Source organism: Cheilinus undulatus, linkage group 5 (genome assembly GCF_018320785.1).
Source record: "Cheilinus undulatus linkage group 5, ASM1832078v1, whole genome shotgun sequence".
Taxonomy (NCBI): domain Eukaryota; kingdom Metazoa; phylum Chordata; class Actinopteri; order Labriformes; family Labridae; genus Cheilinus; species Cheilinus undulatus.
This window is the reverse complement of record NC_054869.1, coordinates 21,692,440-21,718,173: the sequence shown is the minus strand read 5'-3', so window position 1 is coordinate 21,718,173 and position 25,734 is coordinate 21,692,440. Positions and strand designations below refer to the sequence as shown.

The 25,734-nt window shown below is 40.7% G+C and overlaps 2 protein-coding genes across 3 annotated transcripts; one reads left to right on the top strand and one right to left on the bottom strand.

The window, feature by feature from the left end:
* Positions 1-607: 607 nt before the first annotated feature.
* Positions 608-5,069, top strand: mtx3 (metaxin 3). 2 transcript variants are annotated; one of them, XM_041786537.1, is made up of 9 exons: positions 608-706; positions 1,267-1,336; positions 1,653-1,729; positions 1,825-1,917; positions 2,008-2,190; positions 2,303-2,379; positions 2,849-3,006; positions 3,244-3,332; positions 3,495-5,069. In XM_041786537.1, the coding sequence occupies exons 1-9, from the start codon at positions 614-616 to the stop codon at positions 3,579-3,581; spliced, it is 927 nt and encodes a 308-aa protein (XP_041642471.1). In that variant the 5' UTR covers positions 608-613; the 3' UTR covers positions 3,582-5,069. The 2 variants fall into 2 exon arrangements, with proteins under 2 accessions (XP_041642471.1, XP_041642473.1); XM_041786539.1 differs by lacking the exon at positions 3,244-3,332.
* A 1,423-nt stretch (positions 5,070-6,492) lies between these two features.
* Positions 6,493-24,395, bottom strand: cmya5 (cardiomyopathy associated 5). Its single transcript, XM_041786436.1, has 14 exons — positions 24,186-24,395; positions 22,799-23,438; positions 19,258-22,665; positions 12,706-12,801; positions 12,408-12,626; positions 12,289-12,311; positions 12,006-12,130; positions 11,769-11,903; positions 11,330-11,476; positions 8,740-8,887; positions 8,425-8,558; positions 8,214-8,331; positions 7,964-8,140; positions 6,493-7,871 (listed from the first exon to the last, which is right to left on the bottom strand). Exons 1-14 carry the CDS (start codon positions 24,290-24,292, stop codon positions 7,619-7,621), a joined length of 5,730 nt encoding a protein of 1,909 aa, XP_041642370.1. The 5' UTR covers positions 24,293-24,395; the 3' UTR covers positions 6,493-7,618.
* Positions 24,396-25,734: the final 1,339 nt, after the last annotated feature.

Sequence of the window (25,734 nt, the reverse complement as noted above, 5' to 3'; positions counted from 1 at the left end):
TATGACTTTTTATTGTATAATTTTGACTTTCATCTCAAAATTTGGACTTCATATCTCATAATAATGACTTTTTATCTCATAATAATGACTTTATATCTTAAAATTTCAACTTTTTATCTCACAATTTCTTCTTTGTATCTCATAATTCTGACTTTTTATCTTATAATTATGACTTTTATCTCATAATTTCATCTTTGTATCTCATAATTATGACTTTTATCACATAATTTTGATGTTGTATCTCATAATTTTGACTTTTTCACAATTTCGACTTTTATTTCATAACTGTGACTTTTTTTTGTCATAATTTTGAATTTTATCTCATAATTTCTTCTTTGTATCTCATAATTATGACTCTTCAGTCTCATAATTCTGACTAAGGATTCTTTTTTTAAATACCTAACTTCCACATTTTACTTTAGTGGCGGAAATGGGCCTCCACAGCAAAGTGTATAAAACAAAGAAATTTATAGGGGCTTTTATTTGTAGGTGCTCGACCAGTGAATTCAACTATTTAGTTTGTAAACATGTTCTGACTGTTCATTACTTACTCTCTACAGACAAATCTGCAGGCTGAATTGACAGGTTTCGTGTGACGTCACCAGCCCCTTCCATGAATGAAAACATGGCGGCTGCCATGGAGCTGAGATGCTGGGGAGGAGACTGGGGTTTGCCTTCTGTACATACCGAGTCCCTAATAGTTCTGGTAACCTTGCAGTCATCCTCTTTAAAAATATAAAGCCATCACATCAAGCTCTTCTTTTAAAGACGAAAGGTTTATGTGTCGGTTTTCCTTGCGTCTTCTCTGTGTACCTCTGGTTAGCTTTCGTGCTAACTTGCTCACTGCAGTTTATTTGTTAGCTGCTTGACTCTGCTCGATATAGGATAGAAAGTAATGTTTACAGTTTCTCTTCATGTTTGTCCGGCTTCAGTATAAACGCTTTACTGTCTTTGCTTCATGTTTGAATGGTTGTCAGTAGTCACTCTCACAGCTAACAAAGTGTGGTTCTTCAAGGTCAGTTTGTCAAAGCCGTTATTTACATTTACGTTGGTAAATTCATCGTTATATCGCTAGTTGTCTGTGTACGGTGGCCGAGGTGTTAAGTTTAAAAACGCAGTGAGGTGTTTGCGGACTGTTTTTCACGTGTTTGTCTCTCTGAACACATGCACTTACAATTCTTGCCACAAGGTGACACAGAGTAATGATCATACCGAGTCTAGACTGTTCATCTGTTTTGTCATATTTAAATGAACATTTTCTTTCAGGCATATGCCAAGTTTTCTGGGGCAAAAATCACAGTTTCTCCTGTTGACTGGACATGGAAAACTCTAACAGGTGGGCTACAGCTTCCTATAAACCTACTCCATAACATTAAGATGACAAAGCACATAGAAATAGTTTTATTCTTCGCTAAAGGACAATGTCATGACTTCTAGCGTTGCCCTCTTACAGTATGGATCAATGCATTTGTTCTGAAAATATGACTGCATAAACCCATGAGCGACAGATGTCTGTAATAAAAAAAACTTCTGAAAGTCAATTTGACTTTGTACATTAGGAGACCTTAAAAGCACGCTGATGTAGTGTTACCCTTCAGTAACTTTACCTTGTTAAAAAGTGTAGTAACCTCTCACCATCATTTAAAATGCAGCTACAGTCCCTGAGTTGCTTTGTGGAGATGCTGCAGTACAAGAACCAACACAGATTCTCAACTTCATGAGAAAACAGGTAGGAGTGGTCACTTTGAGCTTTCTCTGACCATCCTTCAGCTATTAAGCAAATTCAAAAGAAATACTGTGATTGCTCTGATTTGTTGATTTTAGAGGTTTAATGCTGACTTTGAGCTGACAGCTAGACAAGGAGCAGACACCATGGCTTACATAGCCCTGCTGGAAGAGAAACTGCAGCCAGCTTTGGTAAAGTAACATCTCTCTTTTGCCCATTAGGTGACAAGTTATAATCTCCTGTCAGTGTTAAAACTCAAAGTGATGCTTCGTGTCTCACAGTTGCACACTTTCTGGGTGGATGCAGAAAACTACGCCAACTTAACTCGACCATGGTTTGCTTCACGCTCGCCTTTCCCACTCAACTTTTTCGTCCCGAGCCGCCATGCCAACACTGCCCTTTCACGCATCCTTCTTACCAAAGGAGAGGCTCCGCTGCACAGAATCACTGAGGTGGAAGGGAAGGTAAATAGCGACCTGACTGGTTCTTAAGTCCCAGTTATATAACCTCTATTGATGTTCTGAAGGGAGTTATCAGTATTTTAAAAATGGTACACTTTTCTTCTGTCTTCCTTAGATCTATAGTGATGCCAAAGAGTGCCTGAATCTCCTTGCTTACAGGCTGGGAACAGCAAACTATTTCTTTGGCAACTCGTGAGTACCAGTTGGTTTCATTTGAATATATCCTCAGTGTATGCCATTTCAAAGTTAATGGAAAAATTGAACCATTTTCCATTTAATCAAACTTGTTGATTCTGTGCAGGTGTTTTCCTCATTACAATTTCAGTCAGTTACTTTTTAATAGCTTCCCAGGATAGAAGGAAAAACCACAATACTTGGGAAAAATCACAATAAGCAAGAGGATCATTTTGATCAGGATTTCTTTCAAAATATGGAAAATGAAATGTTAGGCTGTCCTTGTAACTGTAATCAAACTGGGCTGTGTGGGAAAAGAGGATTTCTGAAGAATACTGGAGATCATCATTCGTTTAGAAATCTGGCTAAAACAATGTTTTTATTGTAATATTGCTGATGATAGAAGTAATGCTTCTTTTGATAACCATAGCACAATTTTACAGTTTTCTCTGCATGTAATTTGCACATGTGGGTTTGTTTGTTATAGACCAACCAGTCTGGACGCCTTTGTATTTGGTTTGGTAGCTCCACTTTACAAAGCCAGTCTCCCCAGCAGCCCTCTGCAGAGCCACCTCAAACAGCTGGATAACCTCACACACTTCTGTGACAACATCCTTGCCGTCTACTTCAGCTCAGACCACCCGAGTAAGATCTCTGCACACACTGGAAAGACTCTCACTCTTTGAGATTTAATCTAGCACAAGCTCCACTCAACGCCGGGGGAAGGTTTACATTTGCAAGCACATAATTCAACTAACTCTAACCAATTTCCTCCTTCTTACATTTGTATTTCACTGCATGCTGGCTTTCAGAATCTGACCTAACACTGCTCCTGTTCTACTGCTTTATCTTTCTTCTTCCTCTAACGTCATGTCTCTCCAGGTCCTTCTCCACCTGTTCAGGAAACAATGGATGCCAACCTCCAGAAACTAACTCAGCTTGTAAATAAAGAGTCCAACTTGATAGAGAAGGTGCTTCTGCTTTCCTTTTATCTTCTTTGCATGGGTTCATGGGTGCATGTGGCAGGTACAGTTTCAGCTGTAATTTAATATGTAGATAGTGTCTCGCTTATTAAATGTCACATTTTCTCCTCTGTTTTGTTCACTAACTAAACTGGGCTTCTTTTACTATAGATGGATGACAATCTTCGCAGCAGCCCTCAGCATAAACCCCACAGACCAGACCCCAAACCCAGTGAGAAGAACTCAACCCCCGCCTAACTCCTGAAATTTCAACCCTGACCTACCCTAATGAGTGGAAGAGATGACAGATTTAAGGTGCAGCTCTGGATCAGACTCAACCTCTTATTTTCAAAAATAGCTCCACCCAGCTAACTTGAATGACAAATAATCTAATAGTTAATGGATGTTAAAAATATCAAAGAGACTTATTTTTTCAGCAGAGTAATGATGATAGATTTTAAAGATGTTGGCCTGGGAGAGGAGGGAAAGTGCATGTGTGAGGGTTTTTTTAAAAGTTAAGTGCATGTATGTGGTTAAGGATGGAATGCTGAAAAGTGGTGCTGAATGAAAGAAACACAGAAAGTAAATGAAAAGTCCAGCAGTGAAAAAAAGAGGCAAAGATTTTGCCCTTTCTTCATTTTTTACCCCTCCATCCTTTAGTTTCTGTAATGAATATTTAAAAATATATATGCTAATTTTTATTTCAAACATATAGAAATGTCCTCACCTGCTTCATGAGGATGTTAAAATTTCTCATTTGTCACTTAAGTAGAACAATGTCAGGCTTTAAGACCTTATTTAGCTATCTAATGCTGTAGTGTGTTTATCAGATCCTTTAGCACCCCTCTTAACTCACATCTTTCGCCATAACCACTGTAAAAACTTTCTGTAAATCCTAGCATTTTAATTGTAATGTAAAGTATTTATATCATTATTACTATAGAGAACACCATGCACTTATTTTTTGCTTTGCTCCCCCTCCTCTGCATTGTATAGCTTGTAAAGTTGTATATAGTATTATTATTTAAAAGTACTCTCATAGGGCTGATCATCATGTTCCCAGTCTATGACAGATGCATTGAGGTAACGGCAGAGCGTTATCCACTTTATTTTCTTATTCATTCAAAGTTTAAGGGACTAATGTGTGTGAGTGAGTGTGTGAGATTTCTAAAGGACTATCAAACATCCTGCAAATTAACATTCACTTTTATTGTTGCCATTGTTTTCCTCTGCTGTTATTTTTGCTACATTTATCACTCATTTATGTAGTGCTGTATTATAATTTGCTGTGCCTGTTTAACGTCACCTTGTTTAACCTGAAGTGTCTGCCCCACTCAGGAATGTCTCATTAGCTGCCTTTTTTGTGTTATTGTGCCGTCTGAAATTAGTCTTTGAATTGAGTGGCCTTTTTTTTTTCGTGTTCCATAATGTCCTGTGTCTGCTCCATTTGAGTGTTCGCAATATTCCTTGTTACATTCCCTTTAAAGAACCATATCCTCAAACAGAAGCATTCATTAAGGTGTGTGTACGTGTCTGAGTGCTGCCATTTAAAAAACATTTTTTGTTAGGATCATATGTGCGGGTGCAGTGTGCCTTCATGACTGCAAGTGTCTTTGTACAAAAATCTAAATGTCAACAGTGCCCTTTACATTTTTAGTACATTGTCCTAAATTATGTTTGTCATTATTTTTGTCTGCATTCTCTGTGGATGGATGATAACAACTTATTAAAAAAAATATATTAATCTAAGCACTGGAGCTGTCTTTTAATATAACATATTTAAGAACTTAAAATCACTTTAATACATCATCTAGAACAGCCAATCCAGAGGTAGAAAAAGTACACAACTATTGTAGTCAAGTAAAAGTAGTTACTTTGGTTAAATTTTACTGGTCCATAAATCTACTGAAGTGAAAGTAAAACATTTGATTTAAAGTTACTATAAATACTGAGTACCCACAGCAGAGTTTTACAGTAAAATATGGGTTTTCCTTATTTGCAAGATCAACAAGAGAACTGATCTCCATCCAGGTTGTTCAGGTAAAGTCTCACCTCTATAATGAATTAAAACACAGAAAAAAACTAACAGTGTTAGTCAAACTCAAGTTAAATTGTACACTTGTATAATGTCTTTTGGTCAACACCGCGCATAGGTAAACTACACTTTTGGAAGCGATATAACAGCTGCAGTCGAATAGAATGCCCTTCTTGTCATTATACCAGCAGTACAAAAAAATGAAACCCTTGAAATTCTGACCTCTATGGTGAGGCGTTTTGGGCTCTGCTGTTGCAGACCTCTTCAATAGGGTGACATATTGTCAATATGACTTGAAAGAAATTACGAGAGGTCTTTGCCTCATATTTTGTGCTCTTACAGCTGTCATGATCCATCCATGTCCTTTCAGTAGAAACATGGACAACTTGTTTTTGCCTTTGTGTGCCTGTGGTTTAGATGTTCGAGTATAAAGAGCCCTTTGTTTAGTTTTGGACTCAGGCATGGAAAAAATAAGTAATTAGGCTGAAAGGATGTGATGCAAACTTTAAATCTGATTTTGTTGGAGTGCAAGTAATGGGCCAGTTGAAGGTGGGACTCCTCTTGAGGCTTCTCTTGGCTAGCCATGAACCTGTTGTCAGAACTTTCATAATTATGTATTTGCAATTGCAATACCATTTCCAGCCTCTTCCACTTTTCATGGAAAATATAGGTTTGTCAAATATGCCATGTCAAGTAGTTTCAAAGAGCTCTATGTTGAAAAGTCTGCAGATCACCACTGGAGAAAAGATAGAACTCAGTCCCAGTGAAATGAAGCTGTTACTTTTTAAAGTCCTCTCCAACAGCTGACTGACATTACAAGAAACCAGCAGCTGCTGCTCTGTTTTTGGGAAATAAAGCAAGGTGTCAACAACGAGGAGAAAAGGTATGACTTCTTGGAAAACTGGTTATGCAGTTTTTGTGAAATGACATGTCTTCCGGAGAACTTTTTGCCAGCAGGATGTGCGGCTTCCAAATCTACAGTAGCTATTAGTCATGAGAAAATCTGGAAGCATGATGGAGCGAGTATGATGGACTCTGCAGAAGCAGTTGGGATCATTCGCCATGTGCATGAGACTGATCCCAGTCTGAGGCCTTTGAAGTGCAATGGAGGGTAAATACAAAGAAAAACAATGATGTTTTGTGCACATTTTAATTCCTACTATGACAGTAATTTACAGTATTTACATCCATGTTAGTGAGAGCAGCAACGGAAAATGTCAGTGAGAGCTTTGCATGTTTACAAAGACAACGGAAAAACTGGACATTTGAGATAATGTCATTGGCTGTTGGTTTATAAAGATATAGATTTTTATAGAGCTTTTTAAGGTAACTGCACAACTACTTAAGAGTTTTGGAAATCATTCAAAAGGTATCAATCCAGTTCATCTCCATATAGAAAGTTGCACAATGAAGGACATCGTTTTAACACATTCTGGCTGATATGAAGTCAGTACCACACCTAATGGAGCACTGACGCCCTCTAGTGGTAAGTCAGAAAAAACTTAAGAGCTGTTATAAAACATTAGAAAAATAAGCCTGTGCATCTAGTACAGACACAAAAACAAGCATACAACACTGGAACAAGAAAACAATTCATCTAAACTCTCTGTGGACAGAATAAGACAAAATATATCATGATCACATCTTTTTAAATAGGTATTTACACAATTTAATATGAGACAAAGTTCAAAGTGCTACAGAATTTTTGTTGGAGCTATTAAACATTTAAAACTTTGCACTAAAAGAGGCCTTGAATAAGTAGTGATGGCATGTTTTAATAACACGATTTGAAGTCAAGCCCTTACCCAAAGACAATACAAGAAATCTTTTAAATAAAGAAGAGAGTTAATCACAAAACATTTACAAAAGTACAAAACTATCACCTCAGCTCACGTTGTGGTCAAATTTACAAAATGATCCACATTTTTTCCTCATCCTCTTAAAAACAAACAAAGACATGATTCTCTCTCCATCATCAGTCATCACCAGTGTTTTTTTTTATATGTACAATTACATTTCTATTTCACAAATAGAGTTAAAATCAAATTTCTATTATGTGGGATCGCACAAAAAACACACAAAACCATCACTGAGGACTTAAGAAGACAGGGGTCAAGTAAGATTTTGGCCTTTACTGTGAGATAATTATGTTTTATTTTCTATCATGTCTGCCGTTTTCAGTGTAGTCCATTCAATAAACAAATCAATGCATGTCCATTATGATTTGTAAATGCCCCACTGTGTGAGGCTGGTACCAGAACTAGCTGTCCTTTGTAAACTCTGGTACCTCCGGCACCATGCTGACCTCCAGACGACCCGGCATCTCCAGGGCAAGTGCAGGGTGGCACGGCTGGGCGAAGTGCTGGTAGAAAGCTCCTAACAACTGACCGGTCTGGGAGTTGAAGAAGGAAAGACGACTGAGCTGATAATCCAGGAGGATCCCCACTTGCTCAGGCATGTCAATCACAAACACACTGGACTGAACGTCATTGTGGAGCAGCTGATACCTGCAGCTTGATAGACAAAGAGAGAAAGAGGGGATAGTTCAGACCAAAAAAAAGAGATGATAACTGCAGAATATACTGTGAAAAAGTTTGATACTTACCCTGATGGTGTAGGGATACATTGAAAACACCATGACTGACTGTTTTCCCCCAGTGGGCTGTCTCTATTGGCTGAGCTGTATGCCACTCCAAGCCTGTAAGCTGTGCTTCCTGATACAATGGTCTCCCAGTAATATTGCCCCTTACATGGCAATAGCTCACCCAGGATTGATGGACAACTACAAAAAGAAAATCAACTTCACATATTCTATAAAATGGGTGATTTGAATCATAGAGCTTGCTGTAACTTACAGTTTGTCTACAGTAGGTGAGTTTTCAGGTGTGTCCTGACAGTAGTGCACAGTGGTCTCATCTACTGACAGCTCCAGAGCTGGGTGAGCTGTGGCTTTCAGCAGGCCGAACTTTGTTCCTGTAAACAGACACAAGTTATATCATGTCAGTCAAACTTTCAAATAAAGGGTTACAGACTGTTGTATGGCTCAACATAGAGTGTTTTTGTTACCTTTGGTTGAAATGAGAGCAGCCTCGCTCTGTTCGCTGGCTCCAGCCTCATTTACAGCTTTGATGTAGAAAAGATAATTCTCGTTGGGCTGCAAGAGAACCTTCTGTTCACAGCTTTTGATACCTGAAATCGTCCTAATAGTAAACAAAACATACATATATAAAACTTAAATACAACCTATAAGCTTTTGCACCTCAAAATGTGTCAGTATAAAAATAATTTACTGTGATACTTTATCCAGCTAGAAGTGTTTTTTTAAATGCAAAATCGTTTTCTTTCTCTTTTAAAATCTTACTAGTTCAAAGAAACTCTCACCTGAGCCCTTCCCCTTCTAGTTCATACTGGCGGCAGTACTCCAAGGTGAAACTTTGCTCTGGACTCTGATTAGCCGAGCTCCATCTCAGAGTGGCTGAATCCCACATGACTGCACAGCGCTCTGTGTCGATCACTGGCACTGATGGAGCTGCAGAAAGAGAAGAAGATATGAATTTAGTAAAAGTGTGCAAAGGGCTTTCAAGTGCCAAATTTCTGGATTATTCAAAACAAATACACTTTAATATATCAGAGATTTACATGAATAACTGACTGTTAAAAAGAGTTTAAACAGCAGGGGTGGTTTTAGTCATTTGAAGGACCAATATGATAGTGATGTGTCGTTCTTGAACAAGCTGGTACAAAGAGACGGCTCTTTTATGTGAACGATAAGATCCAAAATTCCCATTTAAGAGCTGTTTTATATTGGTCTTGTATATTATTATTACATTTGTGTTTTTAATATATATTTATATCAGATGTGTCATACAGTCCAGTCATGAAGCAGATTTCATCTGACCCACAGAGTCAGATGGAGACATAGTATTTTGAAAAAAAAAATTACTTGATATTTAATCAATTTAAACATCAAGCATTAGCAGGGGTCACTGCTGTTGCAGGTTATCTTCTGTTGCAGCAAGAAGGTCCCCGGTTCCCTTCCCGGTCAGGGCCATTCTGTGCAGAGTTTTCACGTTCTCCCCGTACATGCGTGGGTTCTCTCTGGCTTCCTCCCACCACCAAAAACATGCTCATTAGGTTAAGAGGTGACTCTAAATTGGCCTCAGGTGTGAGTGTGAGCAAGCATCCGTCTCTATATGTCAGGCTGTGATTTACTGGTGACCAGTCCAGGGTGTATCCCGCCTCTTGCCCAATGACAGCTAGGATAGGCTCCAGCACCCCCTTAACCCCCAATGGGATAAGCAGCGTAGAAAATTGATGGATATTTGAAGGAACATACTAGCACAAATATCAATCATATGTCATAAAATTCCTGAATTTGGCAGGTCAAATGAAGCCTAACTGGCACTGGAATGAAGAGCCGAAAGACCTGGCCTTTAATTGGTGAGCTAAGTCAGATGATCTGGATCACTGAAAAAATCTGGAGTTCCCGTCGCTACAATATGAGGCCCTTCCTCATTTAGCCAGAAGCAATCATCAACGAGTGAAAAAAATAACATTTCTTATCTCATTTGGTAAGTAGTGATTTAACAAAAGCATTTCTGTTCAGTTAGCAAACTTAAAGGGGTAATATTAAGCAAAAAACACTTTTTCAGGCTTTTCAGGCAAAAGTATGCGCCCCTGGCCTGTCCACAATCCCCTCTAGTACCAGAAGCCCACCCCACTTTTTTCTGCACCTTTCAGAAAATGTGTGCTAAAACAAGATGTTTTCAGATTTTCCCTTCATGATGTCATGTGGAGCGTAAGCACCGCCCCCAGGTTCGGTTGGTCACTCCCACTTAGAAGAAAGCTCCGCCTTCCTCTACTGAGCCTCCTCTCAGCTGCCAGCTAAGAGGATCAGGAAAGCCATCCACGAAGCCACATCCATTTCCTGAGAGGTGTGGAGTCAGGGGCTGAATCAGACAGCTCAGTAACTTTTAAAGCCACAGAAACAGCTCATTCTGAGCAGGGCTGAAACAAAGAGGTTTTTAGACATGCAAAAATCCAATACTGGAGTTTTTTTTTTCAGCAACAGACTTCACAGGCAGGTTTTGGGGACCTCTGAGACCAATATAAACTTGTCTTAAAAGGATAAAATATGTGAACTTTAAAGAACTACAAGCCAAACCCAGATGTGAAATATAAACAGCAAAACACCCAACAGTGCTGACTCACCACCTCTTTGAGAACACCATAAATCAAACTTTAAACATTTTAAAATGTGTCTAGACCAGATGTAATACAGGAAAAGAAAATATATTCACTGTTGGTGCAATATCTCTTCTTCTGCAACAAATCATACATTTTTAATTACTGCATGCCTTTTTACCACACAGTGATCCACTGATTCACTGACAATATGTCTATAAACATCCACATAACTATAATTCCCTTAATGTGCTCATTATGATGGCCATTTTCGCAGTCCTAATGTCTAATGAAGACACTTTGGGGCTTTTTAAGGGGAATGGCCTTTGCTGTTAGGGTCAGGAGTCCTTTCCAGGGATTTTTTTGGATAATCAGAATCTATTTTGATGCTATTTTGTTCACTTGTGTCCCCTTAATTACATTTAAAATATATGCTTTAATGATTACAAGGATTTTTTGTTTTATACCTCATATTTGAAGGACACTTTAACGACTATATCTTAAGGTTCCTTGGGGCACAAGCCCAAAGGCAACTGTCTACCTATGCCTGATCTTAAAACCCCCCATCGCAGGTATTGGGCAAAAACCTCATATTGTCACTATTCAGGATTTAAATTTTCTTTCATAAATCAGTGCTACTGGACACCTTTTACATCTGTCAATGGGTTAATAATTCTAAAGCAATAAAACGTGTAAAAAAGATGCTGACTATGACCATTTAGTGCTAAATTGATTGAAAATCAAAATAAATTTTGCTGTTGAACACAACTGCTGTACGTAGACTGACCAGTTCTGAAGGACAGTCTCTCGCTGGGCAGAGAGCAGCCGGTGTAGTTGACAGCCATCACCCACACCTTGTAGGTTTTGTCAGGCTCCAGCTCCTCCAGGACACAATAACTCTCCTTCACAGTGACTCGGTACTCCTCCGACACAGCTGAGGACAACAATAGCAACGACACAATGACACAACGCTGTATACAGCATTCAGCAAAAAGTAGTCTTCTCTATGATCTGAGTGTTTAAAATGACCAAAAAAAAAGTACCCATAACAAAAACATGATCATATACTTTAAAACGGGTATTTGTGGTTGAAGTAGGTTTTGAATTTAAGGAAAAATTATTTTCCTTTCTCTCTAAAAGTACTTTGATTTACCTACACTGCTTTGAGAAACAGAGCACTTTGATCACCCATTTATCTTCCATTAACACCATCATGAAGTTTTTACCTCCCTGTGGGTCCTCCATGCAGTAGACCTGGAAGCAGTCGATAATATCTCCGGGGTTAACTTTCCAGTACACGGTGACACTGGTGCTGGAGGCAGAACCCGCCTCCTGAGGCTGCAGCGTGGGCCTCTGAGGCACTGTGGAACACACCAGACCACACACGTGAGCCACAACCATCCTCATGACACAAGACTTCTGTAGATATGTTCACTTCAAGCATACGTTGGCATCAGACCTACCTGGGATTCCTTTGCGCTGTGCGAGATGAGAGCTGGAAGTGTTGCCCTTGGCGTAGTCCTCAAACACCAGCAGTCCTCTGGGACCAAGCTCCAGTGACATGGCTGAGTCCAGAGCTGCCTTTAACCTGATGGTAAAAAAACAGTAATTAGTCTATGGACACAGCTCCCTGTCTCTGAACCAACTTCTGTGGCTAAATATTCCATAGATTTCATAGGAGGGCAAGCAGCAAACTGCTGCCACTGTATATCAAGGTTTTAACTACTGAGAAAACACCTTATTTACCTTGATTGAATGTCTTCAGGTGACTGGAGAAAAAAAGACCAAAATAGGATTAATGATGTGGTCTAAACAGTGATCACTGGTCTAATCTGATCAATGAGGCCATGAGCATCAGGACTCACTCGTGCATCAGTCTCAGCCTCTCTGACCGTGGTCTCCAGAGTGGCTTTGGCAGAGTCGATGCTCTCCTGGAAAGAAACGATCTGGTCGTAAAGCTGCTCCAGCTTGGCCTTCTTCTCCTCCTCCATGCTGACCGACATGCTGTTGTACTGCTCCATCACCAGAGCCATCATCTCATCATTCTGGGCCTGCATCGCCGCCTCACACTCCACACACTGGTCCTGCTCCGGAGAGGAAAATATGAGCAGAGGAACTATATTCTCAAATCAACGGAAGTAGAAACTGATCGTGTTGTTTTACCTCTACAGAGTTGTAGCCCAGTTCAAGCTCAGAAACAAGGTCCTCGATGTTCTCTGACCTTCCTTGCAGCTCTGAGATCCAATCCCCCAGCCTCTCCTGATTTAAACAAACAAACAAATAAATAAACATGGCAAAAAAAACCATCACATTATATCCAAGAGGCACACGCAAAGATTGGCTGTTGGAGTTAAAAGACTTTTTTATTACAAATGAAGACTTATGCCCATTTTTACAATAACAAAACTTTAAATCGATCCAATTCTTGCTTCTATGTTTAACCTGTTCAGGGTTGTGAGGGGCTGATGCCAACCCCAGCTGTCACTGGGCAGGAGGCAGGGTACACCTTGGACACAGGGACAGCCAATCTCAGTGCTGACAGGTCTTTGGACAGCAGGAAGAAGAGTGCACTCAGAAAACCCCCTGTCTGATGGGGATTCAAACAAGGACCCTACTCGCTCTTAGGCAACTGTGCTACCATGCAGCCCGAAACTACAAAATGCTGTAATGATTTTTCTTTCCATGCTGTCCATGAAATGATACCTTACCCATGAATCTCCAAATGAGCATGAGAGTGCTGCCGAGGATAATATGAGGCTTCTGCAGTTTAATTGTCCAGTTAAGTAGAAAGCAGCCAAACTAAACAACAAAATTCAGCCCTTTTTTATTGTTTATTTGTGTCGAGGAAATCCCACACAGAGAATTTCAGTCTTTAAAAAGTGCCCTGCATATTGAGACTAACTGACCCTATTTGATTAACACTGATGTATTTTATATAAATGTTCTACAAAGAAACACATTAGACTTAAATATTTTGAGGAAAAAAAAAAGATTTACGTGTAAGCTGCCATTGCTGTGGGAACACTGGGTAGTGATGTCAAATAGTTGCAGTGTTTTCTGCTTCCTGTGAAGTGTCATCTTTAACATAACAGTGGTGTAGTGGTGTATGCAGAGGTGGGAATATTTTTAATTCATACTCTTTTGATTGTCTGTGGTTAAATATTTGCTCTTCATAAGTACTCTATGTGAAAATCGATGCACAGGTACATTTTTCCAGCTGGCTGTTTTAGGGACACTGCGACCATCTGACATCACAACCAAGCAGGCTTGTCCACAGAATTTGCTGCGCCCCTGAAAAACGTAATAAATTGGACCATCCCAGGTGTGATTTATTGATGGTATCAGAATATGTGTTGGATCAGTAGCATTGGTTCTGGCATCATTTCTAACCATTTTGTTCAATGTCTGTTGTTTACCTGGTGTATGAATTAAATAAATGATGATGATGATGATGATGATGATCTCATTTTGAAGCTGGAAGGAGCGTCAAGCTTTTATTGGGTTCTGATACTGAAAACATTTATTTGTACTCATTTGTAACTTTTTCACCACTTTTTAACCCCTTCCACCACTTTGTCTGGCCAATCACTTTTTGCCTCTATTAACCCATTTGGACCCTTTTTACCCTATTTTGTGTCTTAAAAGCAGTTTTGCCCCCTTTTAACTATCTTAAGCCACTTTTAACATATTTTTGCCACTTTTCAACCCCTTTTGACACTTTTCATTCGATTTTGCCATTTTTAATCCATTGTTGTCTCTGTAAACTTATTTTTGCCACTTAGCACATATTCTTTGCCCCTTTCAACCAACTTTTAGCACTTTTAGAGCCCTTTTACCATTTTTCAGTCCATATCTATCACTTTTGACCATTCTGCCACTTTTTTGTCCTAGCCAATTTTAGCTCTTTTTGCGCTCTAGTCCCTTGTAACCCTTTCTTGCCACTTTTATCCAACTATCTCCAATTTCCATCCAGTTTTACTTCTTGTAACCCATTTTCATCACTTTTTCTGCCACTGTTGACCATTTTTGCCACTTTTAATCTTTTTTTCTGAGCCAAGCTTGGCCTCTTTTTTATCTTTTGCCTCCTTTAACCTTTTCTGAACCCTTTTCCAGCCACTTTTGGTGCAAATTTCCACCTATTTTTGCCTCTTTTAACCCCTTTAATGCCACTTCAACCCATTTTCATCACTTTTTAACCCCTAAGCACCACTTTGTAGGGCCAAATTTACCAATTTTTGCCACTTTTATCACATTTCTTTCCTCTTTTTACCAAATTTTTGACCCCCTTTCACTACTTTCTCTACCCATCTGCCAATTTTAGCCCATTTGGCCACTTCTGAACCCTTTTTTCAGCCACTTTTGGCCTCTTTTTGCCCTCCTGCCTCTTTTAACCCTTTCTTGCCACTTATTTTAACCAATTGTCATCACTTTATCTGCACACTCCTGCCACGTTTAACTAATTTTTGTAGCTTTTTGCAATCATTTCATTCTAGTTTACAGTTCTCACATTTTTTTACTTTATTTTCTGGCATCCTGACCTATGTGCACATTATGGCTTGGCTTGGAAGTCTGACTACTTTCTAAATGGTTTAGCTCAATGTGCCCATCCACATTGTTAACATTAATAGCTCCCCCTAAAAATGTAATTTTGTTTCAAGAAAAGAGGTTTACATTTTGAAAAAGGTTGCACTGTACTATAACAAAAAAGGATTTAAGGGAAAAAAAATAATGGATATTTTGCTGACCTTCATGGACCCTCAATTTGGCTGGGCCCCAGAAAGCTCTCCCCTTTATCCCCTCTTATGGGCAGCCCTGCAACCAAGTATGCATTGAACAACAATGGCAGCCTTCATGTAAATCTATCTTTTAATGTTTCTCTGAAATGTAGCAGTCTGGTGTGTTCTTTGTATCAAATACGAGGACTGTTGATGTTGACACTCATCACAAAATCTCATTCCTGGAGAAGAAAAGCATGTGAGTATTATTTTTGGACAGGCCTGAAAAAATGTTGAACCTGTTCTTCAAGTAGAAGATGATCTCTATCAACACACTTCAGCATATAAGATGACATTACTCCAGCACTTTTATTTAGGGGGCTAAATCAAACTTTCTCAACCCTCTGTCCCTGAATCAGATTCTTCAAATTAGTTCTTGACTTTATCAGTCAGAAAGGTTCAAACACCTGAGACTTCATGATCTGTGGTGTCGTAGTCAAAACTGGATCCATGCTGTAGTTGTATTTTAGTCAAATATGACAGGTTAACCGTGTCCTGCTGCTTTTAGGAGAATCGTACATGTTCCTGTAGGAAGAACCCTGGCAATCCCCTGTCATCACCTGAGCACCACCAGATCACATTTAACTGGGTCAAGCGTGTCACTTATCGGTCCCTGCTCCTTCTGAGACCCACCCTCCCTCTGCTAAGATTTAAAAAACAGGTGTACGTGTGTGTGTGTATGAGAGGAGGAATGTGTGAGCATACTTGCACACATCCAAGAGAAGAAGAGCAGCAGGAGAGCTCTCTACAGCCCAGCTCCTGTCTGAGTTGTTTTGGTGAACCTGTCAGGGTTGAGTTTCTGCTCCGTGGAAAATTTGAAGGATCTGCATTTTTGGTGCTGAAATCAGCCTTTGAAAATGTTGATGTTCGCCCTGTTTATATTTCTGCTGACAATATTTTCAGAAAAACATCACAGGAGGCCTGGTTCTGATAATGTCTGGAGAAAAGAAATGTGATCATGTTCAATTTGTTCCAGGTTTTCTTTTATTTAGATGCCAAAGGCTTTGCTGTGATTGTTTATTATGACAAAGAAATATCTCTCTCTGCTCATATTTCTGTTGACTTGTTTATCTCTCCTGGGCAATGAAATGTCTTGTCCCACAGTGAGATTTTATCCCTCTGGTAACTGTGTGGGTGTTTGCATGGATGCATCACTTCCAGAAAACCTTGAGCTAAACATGACCCACAGTTTCATTGTAGATTGCTCAGAGAAGCTGTATGATATCAACTCCGATCAAAAAAAAGCAGATGGATGACCCTGTGCTGACCCGTCAGGAGAGGGAGTTTCTGTGAACAGATCACATATCAGTCCCCACTTGATGATGTCATGCCGGACCTTTCGACTGATCAAAACAGAGCCTTACATCACAACAACTCAATGCAGCCTGCCGGCAGCTCTAGAGCATGCAGTCTGCTAATTCAAGACTGCTTTATTATATGATGGCCTGATCCAATGCCAGTAAAGCATGGTGATCATAAGTATGTGTTTTAATAATGCTGGTAAAATGTACGAGGATTAGCTGCTATTTATAAAAGCCTGCCATCAGAGAGCAGCAGCGTCATGTCTGTTAAAATGTTCAAACATCTGGAGGACAATACTAAGGAAACAAGCCAAAAGACAGAACAGATGAAAAATCTAATGTGACATGTAATAATTCAACATTTGGAAAATATTGTACTCCTGAAAAAGAATATAAAGACTATGATATATAAAAGACAATAGATCTCCAATAGATTCAGGTATACCTCTTTAGTAAATCAAAGAAAAAAACACATCAAAATTGAGAGTGTTAATTAAACTCATGTAGAGTTACATTTAACACTTGTGTTAAATAAAATGCCTAAACACTACACACACTACGTATAGTAAAACTACACTTTAAAAGTGTTAAATATTTAACAATATGGCAGAGCTGCAGAAACTATTGAAAATCTGTGGCAAAAATAAGCACTGTAAGTCCTTAAGGAGCACCCAGAGTCAGAGGTGAAAACCCTAACTCAGTGGATAATTTCACTCATGGTGCAAATGTGTCTCACATCAAATACGACGACAATCCAGAAATATGACCTTAAGAACCCCAGCAGGAATCACTGCACAACAGCCCAGCCAGCATGTCCATGTGGACCCCACATGGGTTATATGCAGGCTGCAATATGGGTCCCAGGTGGGTTTGTTTGTGGGTTCCATGGTGGTCCCATCTAGTGATCAAAATGAATCCTCCTTGTAGTTAACAATCACGATGATCTCTAGATGGGGCCTATAAGGGTCTCTAATGGGCTAATCCACACTTGCAGTTCACATGGGCAATCACTGGTGGGGCCACCATGGAACCCATGGACAAACCCACATGGGACCCATACTGTAGCCTGCATAAAACCCGTGTGGGGCCCACAGGGACATGCTGGCTGGGAGGCAACATCCAAAAACAACTAAACACTCTTTGAACCAACACTGGTGGATTAACACTGTCAAATAACTCCAACAGTGAAGACCATTTCACTCAGAATGAAGTTGAAATTACACTTTAGGAGTTCAAATTTACCCTGAAATGTTTAACCCTGAGATATCAACACTCCAGCTGTTGCTGCCTTGGGATGTGATGTTAAAGTATTCTCTCATTATGTGCTACTATGTAATCAACAGAGATGGAAAAAGTACAAGAGTACTGTACTCAAGTAAAAGTACAGTTACTCTGGTCAAAACTTGTTTAAGTAGTGAGTAGCAGTAAAAGTACCAGTTTCAAAATGTACTCAAAAAAGTTCAAGTACCCAAAAAGTACTCAATTACAGTAATTTGAGTAAATGTAATTATCTACTTTTCACTGCTGGTTATTAGTATCATGAACAGAGCAACAGGTACCTGGCATTTCAGAAAATATAACTCACGACTTTCAGCTTATAAAATTTAGCTGGATGTTCAATCTAAAAAATGAAGCAGTACTTACTAAATTGAGGATTTATTCTTTTCAGAACAACCTCTGTTGCCATTAAATTACTTAAATAAGTGATTGTACTGGAAGTGACTCAATCATATCAAGAGTAGACCCCAAGGACTAAGGTGGATCCTTGATCTTGATTAGACCCCCTTTATTCCCAGTTTTAAAATGTAACTACCAGTATTTTGCATTTTAAAACTGTTTTTCGTTCAGTTCAGATTTTTGTACTCACTTAAACTAAGGGAAATTGACTTCCTGTTTGGATATTGACCTGCTTTTATTTTGAAAGTAAGTAAAGAACTTCAGGTCTATCAGTGGTTATGACATTAACTTAACCACTGAAAATAGTTTATATAGAGGAAATGTTTGATATCACATGATGCAGAGGCATTTTGAATGGGCCACTTAGCTGTCTGATTTTTTAAAGTGAAATGAGATACAAATGAGCAGTGGTGACTTCTGTCACATCACTGTGGGTGCAGTGAGACGTTGCAGTGGCTTAAGCAAACTCTGCTGAAAGTGACAATATCATGTAATAGATAAAAATCAGTGCATTAATTGTGGTTCTTAATTGTGTTATAATGAATGCATTAAGGCTGAGAGCCATATTGATGATTCTATCTATTTATCTTATGTAATGTGTTTTCTGTTTGTTGTTCATGTATTTAGTGGCAGTTTTAGACTGGGTATGGCATTTATGAACTGTTAATGTAAACCTCCAAACAGCCTATCAACATCTATCACCAAAAACCCCAGTTTAGACTGTTTACTAGTATTCTTACTTCTTCAAGTGCATTTACACAACCTCCATGTTCATCTTTTTACACACACATCGACACACCGAAGGCCAAATCTGCTATGACAGTACCAAGCTCGCCATCAATCCTGATCTTCATCAGGAATTTGATAACCAATCAGTTAATTAGGATGTTACCCCCTCTATCGAAGCCATCCTGTTATATTTACATTATAAAAGAAAAGTGTTTTATGTACAATAGTGTTACCTTAATTTCCTCATATGCTTGATCCACAGCCGTCACCTCATGGTTGTGATGCTCTCCAGATGAACAGTCGTCCGCTGACAGCAGACATCCACAGGGGAAACAGAACCAGTCCATCCCCTGCAGCTCAGCTGCCAGTCTGGCCTGACTCTCCTCCTCAGCATCGATGATGTCATAATCAGCCTCGATGAGCTCTTCTTCTGGTGACAGATCAAACACTTCCCCCTTCTTCTCCATCTCTACCTCAGTCTCTACATCCATCCTCTCCTCTCTCTCCTGATCTAACTCACCTTTTGGCTCCTCTTTATCTCTTTGTGTCTCCAGTTGTGGCATCTCTTTTGCATCCTGTTCAAAGATCATCTCATATCCAAACTCCTCCACAGTGACCTCTGGAGCATCCACTACAACTGTCTCATCTGGGTCCATTTTTTGCTCTTCCTCCTCTCTTTGAAGGCTGATCTCTGGTCTTGAATCCTCCATAACGGTTTCTGGGATGTCCTCCACCTTGTTGATGTCCTCTCCTTGTTCAATCTCCGGTTCCTCTGACAGCAGATCTTCTCTGTGTAGCCCGGACAAATCCTCCAGAGGGGTAAAGCTCCTCAGACGTGAAAATACACCCTCGTCTTCCTCAAAGCCTTGCCTGGTCATCTGCTCCTCTGTGTCAACTTCCTCCACAGATACTGCAGGAGAATATCGATCATCAAACTCATTTCTTGGTAGAATTCCATCCTTCGAAGCATCTTCTGGTTCTGCTACTAGTTCAGGCTCTGTTATTGTTTCCTTAAGTGGTTCCTGGAGTCTCTCTTGGCTTACCATGATAGATTCAGGTGATATATATTCACATGTGCTGACAGGTTCAGGGGTCGCTGGAGTTTCATCTGAAGGACTGATCTCTGCATTCATCTCTACAGCCTTCTCCATAAGAACAGGAGGAATGTACTGTTCTTCAGCCGCACTTCTCAGTGGAACTTCATCCTTTGGAACAACTTGTGGTTCTGCTTCAGGTGATAAGAGATGTTCAGGGGTAGCTGGAGTCATCTCTAAAGGACTGGTCATGTCTCCAGCTTCCCCCTCTATCTCTTGATCCATCTTCTGCTCTGTGTCGGCCTCCTCCACAGGAACAGGAGGAATAAACCTGTCATCAACCTCACTTCTTGGTAGAACTTCATCCTTTGGAGCATCTTCTGGTTCTGCTTTTTGCTTAGGCTCTGCTCTTGTTTCCTCAAGATGTTCCTGAAGACTCTCTTGGCCCACTGCAATAGATTCAGGTGATAAGAGATGTTCAGGGGTAGCTGGAGTCATCTCTAAAGGACTGATCATCTTGACAGCTTGTCCTTCTGCCTCTTGATCCATCTTCTGCTCTGTGTCTGCCTCCTCCACTGGGACAGGAGGAATGAACCTGTCGTCAACCTCACCTCTTGGTAGAACTTCATCCTTTGGAGCATCTTCTGGTTCTGCTCCTTGCTTAGGCTCTGCTCTTGTTTCCTGAGGACTCTCTGGGCCCACTGTAATAGATTCAGACGATATGAGATGTTCAGGAATAGCTGGAGTCTTCTCTGGTGGACTGACCTCTATGTCCATCTCTACCGCTTGTCCTTTAGGGACGAGAACGATTAGCTCATCACCCACGCTCACCATCTCCTGGACGACTGTCCCAGCGCTCACTGTGGGGGTCTCCTCTCTGGACTCACTTCTCAGCTTTGTTTGGTCGGATTCCACCTTAGCTTGTTGTGCTTCTTCTTGCTGCTTTGACTCAAGCTGGTTTTCATCTGTGTCTGGCTTTATTTCCTCTGGTTCACATGGGATCTCCGTTTTTACCTCTGACTCCTGCTCTGTGTCAGTAATAGTTTCATTCACCTGGCTCTCAGTTGCAGCTTCCTCTGTTTTAACTTCACATTCCTCTTCTGCAGCTTCTGTTGTCTCAAATCTTTTTACCTCCTGAAGATCAATCTGAACTTGGGTTTGAATCTCCTTTTCATCCACTGCTTTTTCAATCACCTCTACTACAGCATGCACTGAAGAATCACAGTCAGTTGTTACTTGGACAGGTGTTGCATCTTCTGCAGCATCTTTCTCTTCAATCAGTGATGTTTGAGCTTCAGAAGGACTCGACTTTTCTTGTACTTCAGTCTCAGGCTCAGTTATGACTTTTTCTGCAGTGGGCGCGTCTTCAGACAAACTCTTCTCAGATGGTATTTCAGATTCATTGGCAGCTGTCTCCTCTGCAGCACTTAAGTCCATCTTGGAAACTTTTTCTGTAGTTTCAATGACAGGCTCAGTCACTGTTTCCTCTCCTTGACGCTCCTCTCTCTCTTCAGTTTTCTCATTTTTAGCACCCACCTGTTGAATTTCAGGAAGTGGTTCATCAGTGATGATCCCAAGAGGCTCACTGGAATCATCTTTGACTTCTTGAACCTCCATGAGATCCCCTGATGGTTTTGCCTCTTGAACAGACTCTTCGTCAGCCACCGGGGAGAGTTTTATATCCTCCATCTCTTCTGCTGTCTCTGCAACTTCTTCTTTTTTTTCTTCTGTTGTTTGTAACCCCAAGTCTGCACCCTTTTCTCCACTGACCTCCTGTGTCTCTGGCATCTCCGACTTTACCTTGTCCTCTTTCTGGACCACTCGAGTCAAACATCCTGTCATCTCAAACTTATTCTGCGACCACATCATCCTCCCCTCAGGTTGTTCCCCCGTCGACCCCGGTCGATCCTCGACAGCAGGAGTTTCATCCTTCAAAGTAAACTTCTCCAGATACCCGTCAGTCTCCTCTGAGTCCGAGAAACGCCTTCTGTAAGACTTCTCAGATGCTACGCTCTCTGCCTCTGAGCATTCCTCGTCGCTCCTCCTTCTCTCGCCAACAGCATCTTCATACAAGTCAGAATACATGAAGGACATGGCAGTGGGCTCCTCTAGCAGGATGGGGTCGATGATCTTAGGGGGCCCGGGGGAGATGAAGATGGGCGTGAGGATTGTTTCTTGACTCCCAAACAACACCGAACCACTCTCCTTCAGAGATCTTTGACTCTCTCGTCTCATTCTCATTCTTCCAATCTCCGCCTCCTCATTGTCTCTCCTCTGTAGAGCATCAGGAGGAGCACCCTCTCCATAGAAGACCTCATCCAGGTGTTCCCCGACTATCTCCTCATCTGTCACAAAGACAAAAGACTCTTCAGATGCAGAGGGGCTGTCTGTGGCTGTCTCTGCAGCAGGCTTTTGCTCCTCTTCTTTGGGCTTTACTGCAGGTCTTTCTGCTTCCTCCTGCCGCTCTGGAGTTTTATCTCCCGAAGCACTGACATCAAGTAGGGTGAACTTCTCAAAGTAGTCGATGTCACCGCTGCTCTCTTTCGGAGTGGGTGTTTTACTGAGCTCCGTGTCTGTTGGGGACTGAGATGTGTCTTGCTCTGATGGCTGGAAAAGAAGATCACAGTCAGAGTAAATCTAAGTAGAAACTTACTAAACGTGTTTCAAATTAAACCCCAACTAACACTTAAAATTAAGAGACATCCACCAAACCTCTCAGATCAGATAAATCATGAAATACCTCTTTGCGATCCAGTATTTCCCCATCCTCTGGCTGGACATGATTTAGCGCCCAGTCATAGTGGTTTTTGGAGCGGATCTTTGGAGTCTGGTCCAAATAAGACAGATTGTCCTGCAGCTCTGTGCTCTCCTCCTCATCCACGGTGGGAAGTTTTGAAGGCACTCTGATGTTAAGAATCTCATAACCCTCTGAAATCAAACTAAACAGCTGCTGATCTTTGTCTTTTAACTCCTCTAGGTCTGGTTCTGCTGGAGTTTTCTCCTGTTTCACATTAGGCAGAGACACCTCAGCCATCTCCGGTCTCTCCACGCCCAGAGCTGAAGCCGATCTCGAGCTCCCAGGTCGGCTCAGCCGGTCGCCCAACCTGCTGCTCCTTCCTCCAGACCTGGTTCTTCTGCGAACGATTTTCTCCTCATCAAAGACGATGGTGATCTTCCCTGCAGCTGCGGATCCCTCCATGCTGTAGGCCTCAGAGGTAGAGCTGGTCTCAGAGGCCCAGGGCGTGGAGCAGCGACTGGAGGCTGTCTCCCAAACAATCCCGCTGTCCTCACTCTGCACAGTCACCATGGAGAAGGATGGATCCACCATCAGGCACTGGAGTTTGGGCTTCACAGATGGGTCCTGGACAACCTCTCGAAGACTGGAGGAGAGAGACAGAGTTAGGGAGCAGGCACTTTGTGCCCTTCACGAGGAGGAGAGCATGACTAAACCCTTTGAATGCAAGAGGAGATCCTTCTGGCAGCAAGCACACGCCGGACTAATGAATCAAATCTAAACACATGGCGTTCACGTTTAAGCAAATCCGAGCCAAGGACACGATAACAACTTCTGATTAAGTCTTAAGATAAAAACTTGAGAAGCGAAGATCCCCAGCATTAGACCAGGTGTGCCGTGCCAAGCTGCCAATGAGAGTGATGACCAGAAAAAATACTCATCAAACGCCCTGTGGGCCATCCCTCCTGCTATGAATACAGCTCAGATCTTGCAGGTGACGTCCCAAAGCGTCATTAATGTAATACTAGAGAAGAGATGTCCCTGCCCTTGCAGATACACTCCACATATCAGTGTCTTCTACTATTTCTGACATGGCAAAGGTAGCTAAAGCACCAGAATGAAACTTGATAAATGACATGTAAAATATGGGACAGTAAATAATGTCAATGTTAGAAAACCACACCCACTACTAGTCTGAGCTTATGAACAGATAAGCACTAACTAGAGTACTGCGTTCTGTCATTTTGAGACACCTTTTTTTGGTCTGAGAGGAAAAGGCCCATAAATAAGTTTTTCCTAACAGACTCCATTCAATTAGTGTCTTATTAGTAGATTTAACTCAATGATAGCCTCCATTCAGGTTATTCAGCTACTTAAATCCAGAGTAGAGCACCTGTTCTGTAGTTCCTCCACCTCGTCCTCATCGTCCTGGCTGTTGGTCTCACTCTGAAACCCCTGCAGCTCCGTCATCTCCGTATCCAGACTCTCACACTCCTCCATCTTGGTGAAATTCTTTGGCTCTTCCCTGTGAGGTTCCCAATCTTGTATTTTTTTGTGTTTTTTTTTAGAGTCCACTTGATGGTTTCAGCTACTCACTTTTGGGAAGAGTTGTTCTGCCAGCTTGTGTCATTCTAAGTTGGGAGCCATCCATCTGACTCAGCGGGGGGACAGAAATAGACTGAGTGGGGAATGAGGAGGGGAGTGGACTTAGACAGGGGCACAGCAGTGACAGAAAGCAGGACTCACTGGGTTTTAGGTTAAACACACGAGCAACAAAGAGGAAGTTATATCTGAACTTATATAGAGCTTGCTATGTTAGTAAATACTTAATGAAATAATCACTAACTTACTCTGTGATAGTTGCTAACAGCTGAATGAGCCAGGGTGACTTTAAGATCAAAATCCCCTTCACTAGGTTAAATATAGGCCTTGTGCTGAAACAGGAACCCCCGTCCTCCGTCTACTTGTCACAGCCGCACACTTATAGAGCTTGAGAGGTATCTGCACCAAGCAGAACTGGCACAATACAGAAGTCATAAAACCACGCATAATAAAATGTCAAACCACAGGACAAAGACTGATCAGCTGCCAGGAGAGGGTGCAGAGAAAACCGTACAGCTTCCACTAAGCATCCTGTGTTTCCTTTCATACTACTGAAGACAGTTAACAGGTGGAAAAGGGCCTTTTAATTTTGTAATTTCTGCCAGTTTTAAATTCAGAATCCCGATTTTAAACTCAGATTTGACCATAATCTCAGAATTTGGAGATTATAATCTGTAATCTGAGATTTCAGTCAGACTTTAATCTCAGTACTCAGAGATTAAAGTTTTTAATCTGAGATTTCAGATAGACTTAAATCTCAGAATTCAGAGATTAGAATCTGTAATCTGAGATTTCAGTTAGACTTTAATCTCTGAATTTGGGGTAACAGTCTGCAATCTGTGATTTCAGTTAGATTTAAATCTCATAATTCTGAGATTATAGTCTATAATCTGAGAGGTTAGTTGGACTTTGATCTCAGAACTCAGAGATTCAAGTCTGTAATCTGAGATTTCAGTTAGACTCTAATATCTCAGAATCCTGGTTTTGAACTAAGATCTGATTTTCATCCAAAAGTTCTGACTTTTAACTCAGAATTTAGATTTAAATCTCTGAATTCTGACTTTGACTTCAGGTTACTGACATTAATCTCTAAATTCAGTTTTAAGATCAGAGCCTGACATGTAAACTCAGATCTCTGACTTTAATCTCTGAATACCGATGTTTAAATCTCAGATAAAAGTTACCCTTAATCTCAGAATACAAACTTCAATCTCAAATTCTGACCCAGATCTCTGACTCTGATCACAGAATCCTAACTTTAATATATGAATACTCAAATTAAAGTGTGACTTAAAACTCAGAATTTGGACTCTTTTATCAGAATTTGGACTTTTTAAGAT

Bases quoted from the DNA above. Each gene is read 5' to 3' on its own strand.
- cmya5 (XM_041786436.1), bottom strand. From the start codon at position 24,292: ATGGAGGAGTGTGAGAGTCTGGATACGGAGATGACGGAGCTGCAGGGG. The intron at 12,312-12,407 runs GTGAGTCCTGAT...TTTTTTCTCCAG, and splicing joins AGGCTGAGACTGATGCACGA to TCACCTGAAGACATTCAATC. The intron at 7,872-7,963 runs GTAAGTATCAAA...TTGTCTATCAAG, and splicing joins TGTATCCCTACACCATCAGG to CTGCAGGTATCAGCTGCTCC.
- mtx3 (XM_041786537.1), top strand. From the start codon at position 614: ATGAATGAAAACATGGCGGCTGCCATGGAGCTGAGATGCTGGGGAGGA. The intron at 707-1,266 runs GTAACCTTGCAG...ATTTTCTTTCAG, and splicing joins CCGAGTCCCTAATAGTTCTG to GCATATGCCAAGTTTTCTGG. The intron at 3,007-3,243 runs GTAAGATCTCTG...ATGTCTCTCCAG, and splicing joins CTTCAGCTCAGACCACCCGA to GTCCTTCTCCACCTGTTCAG.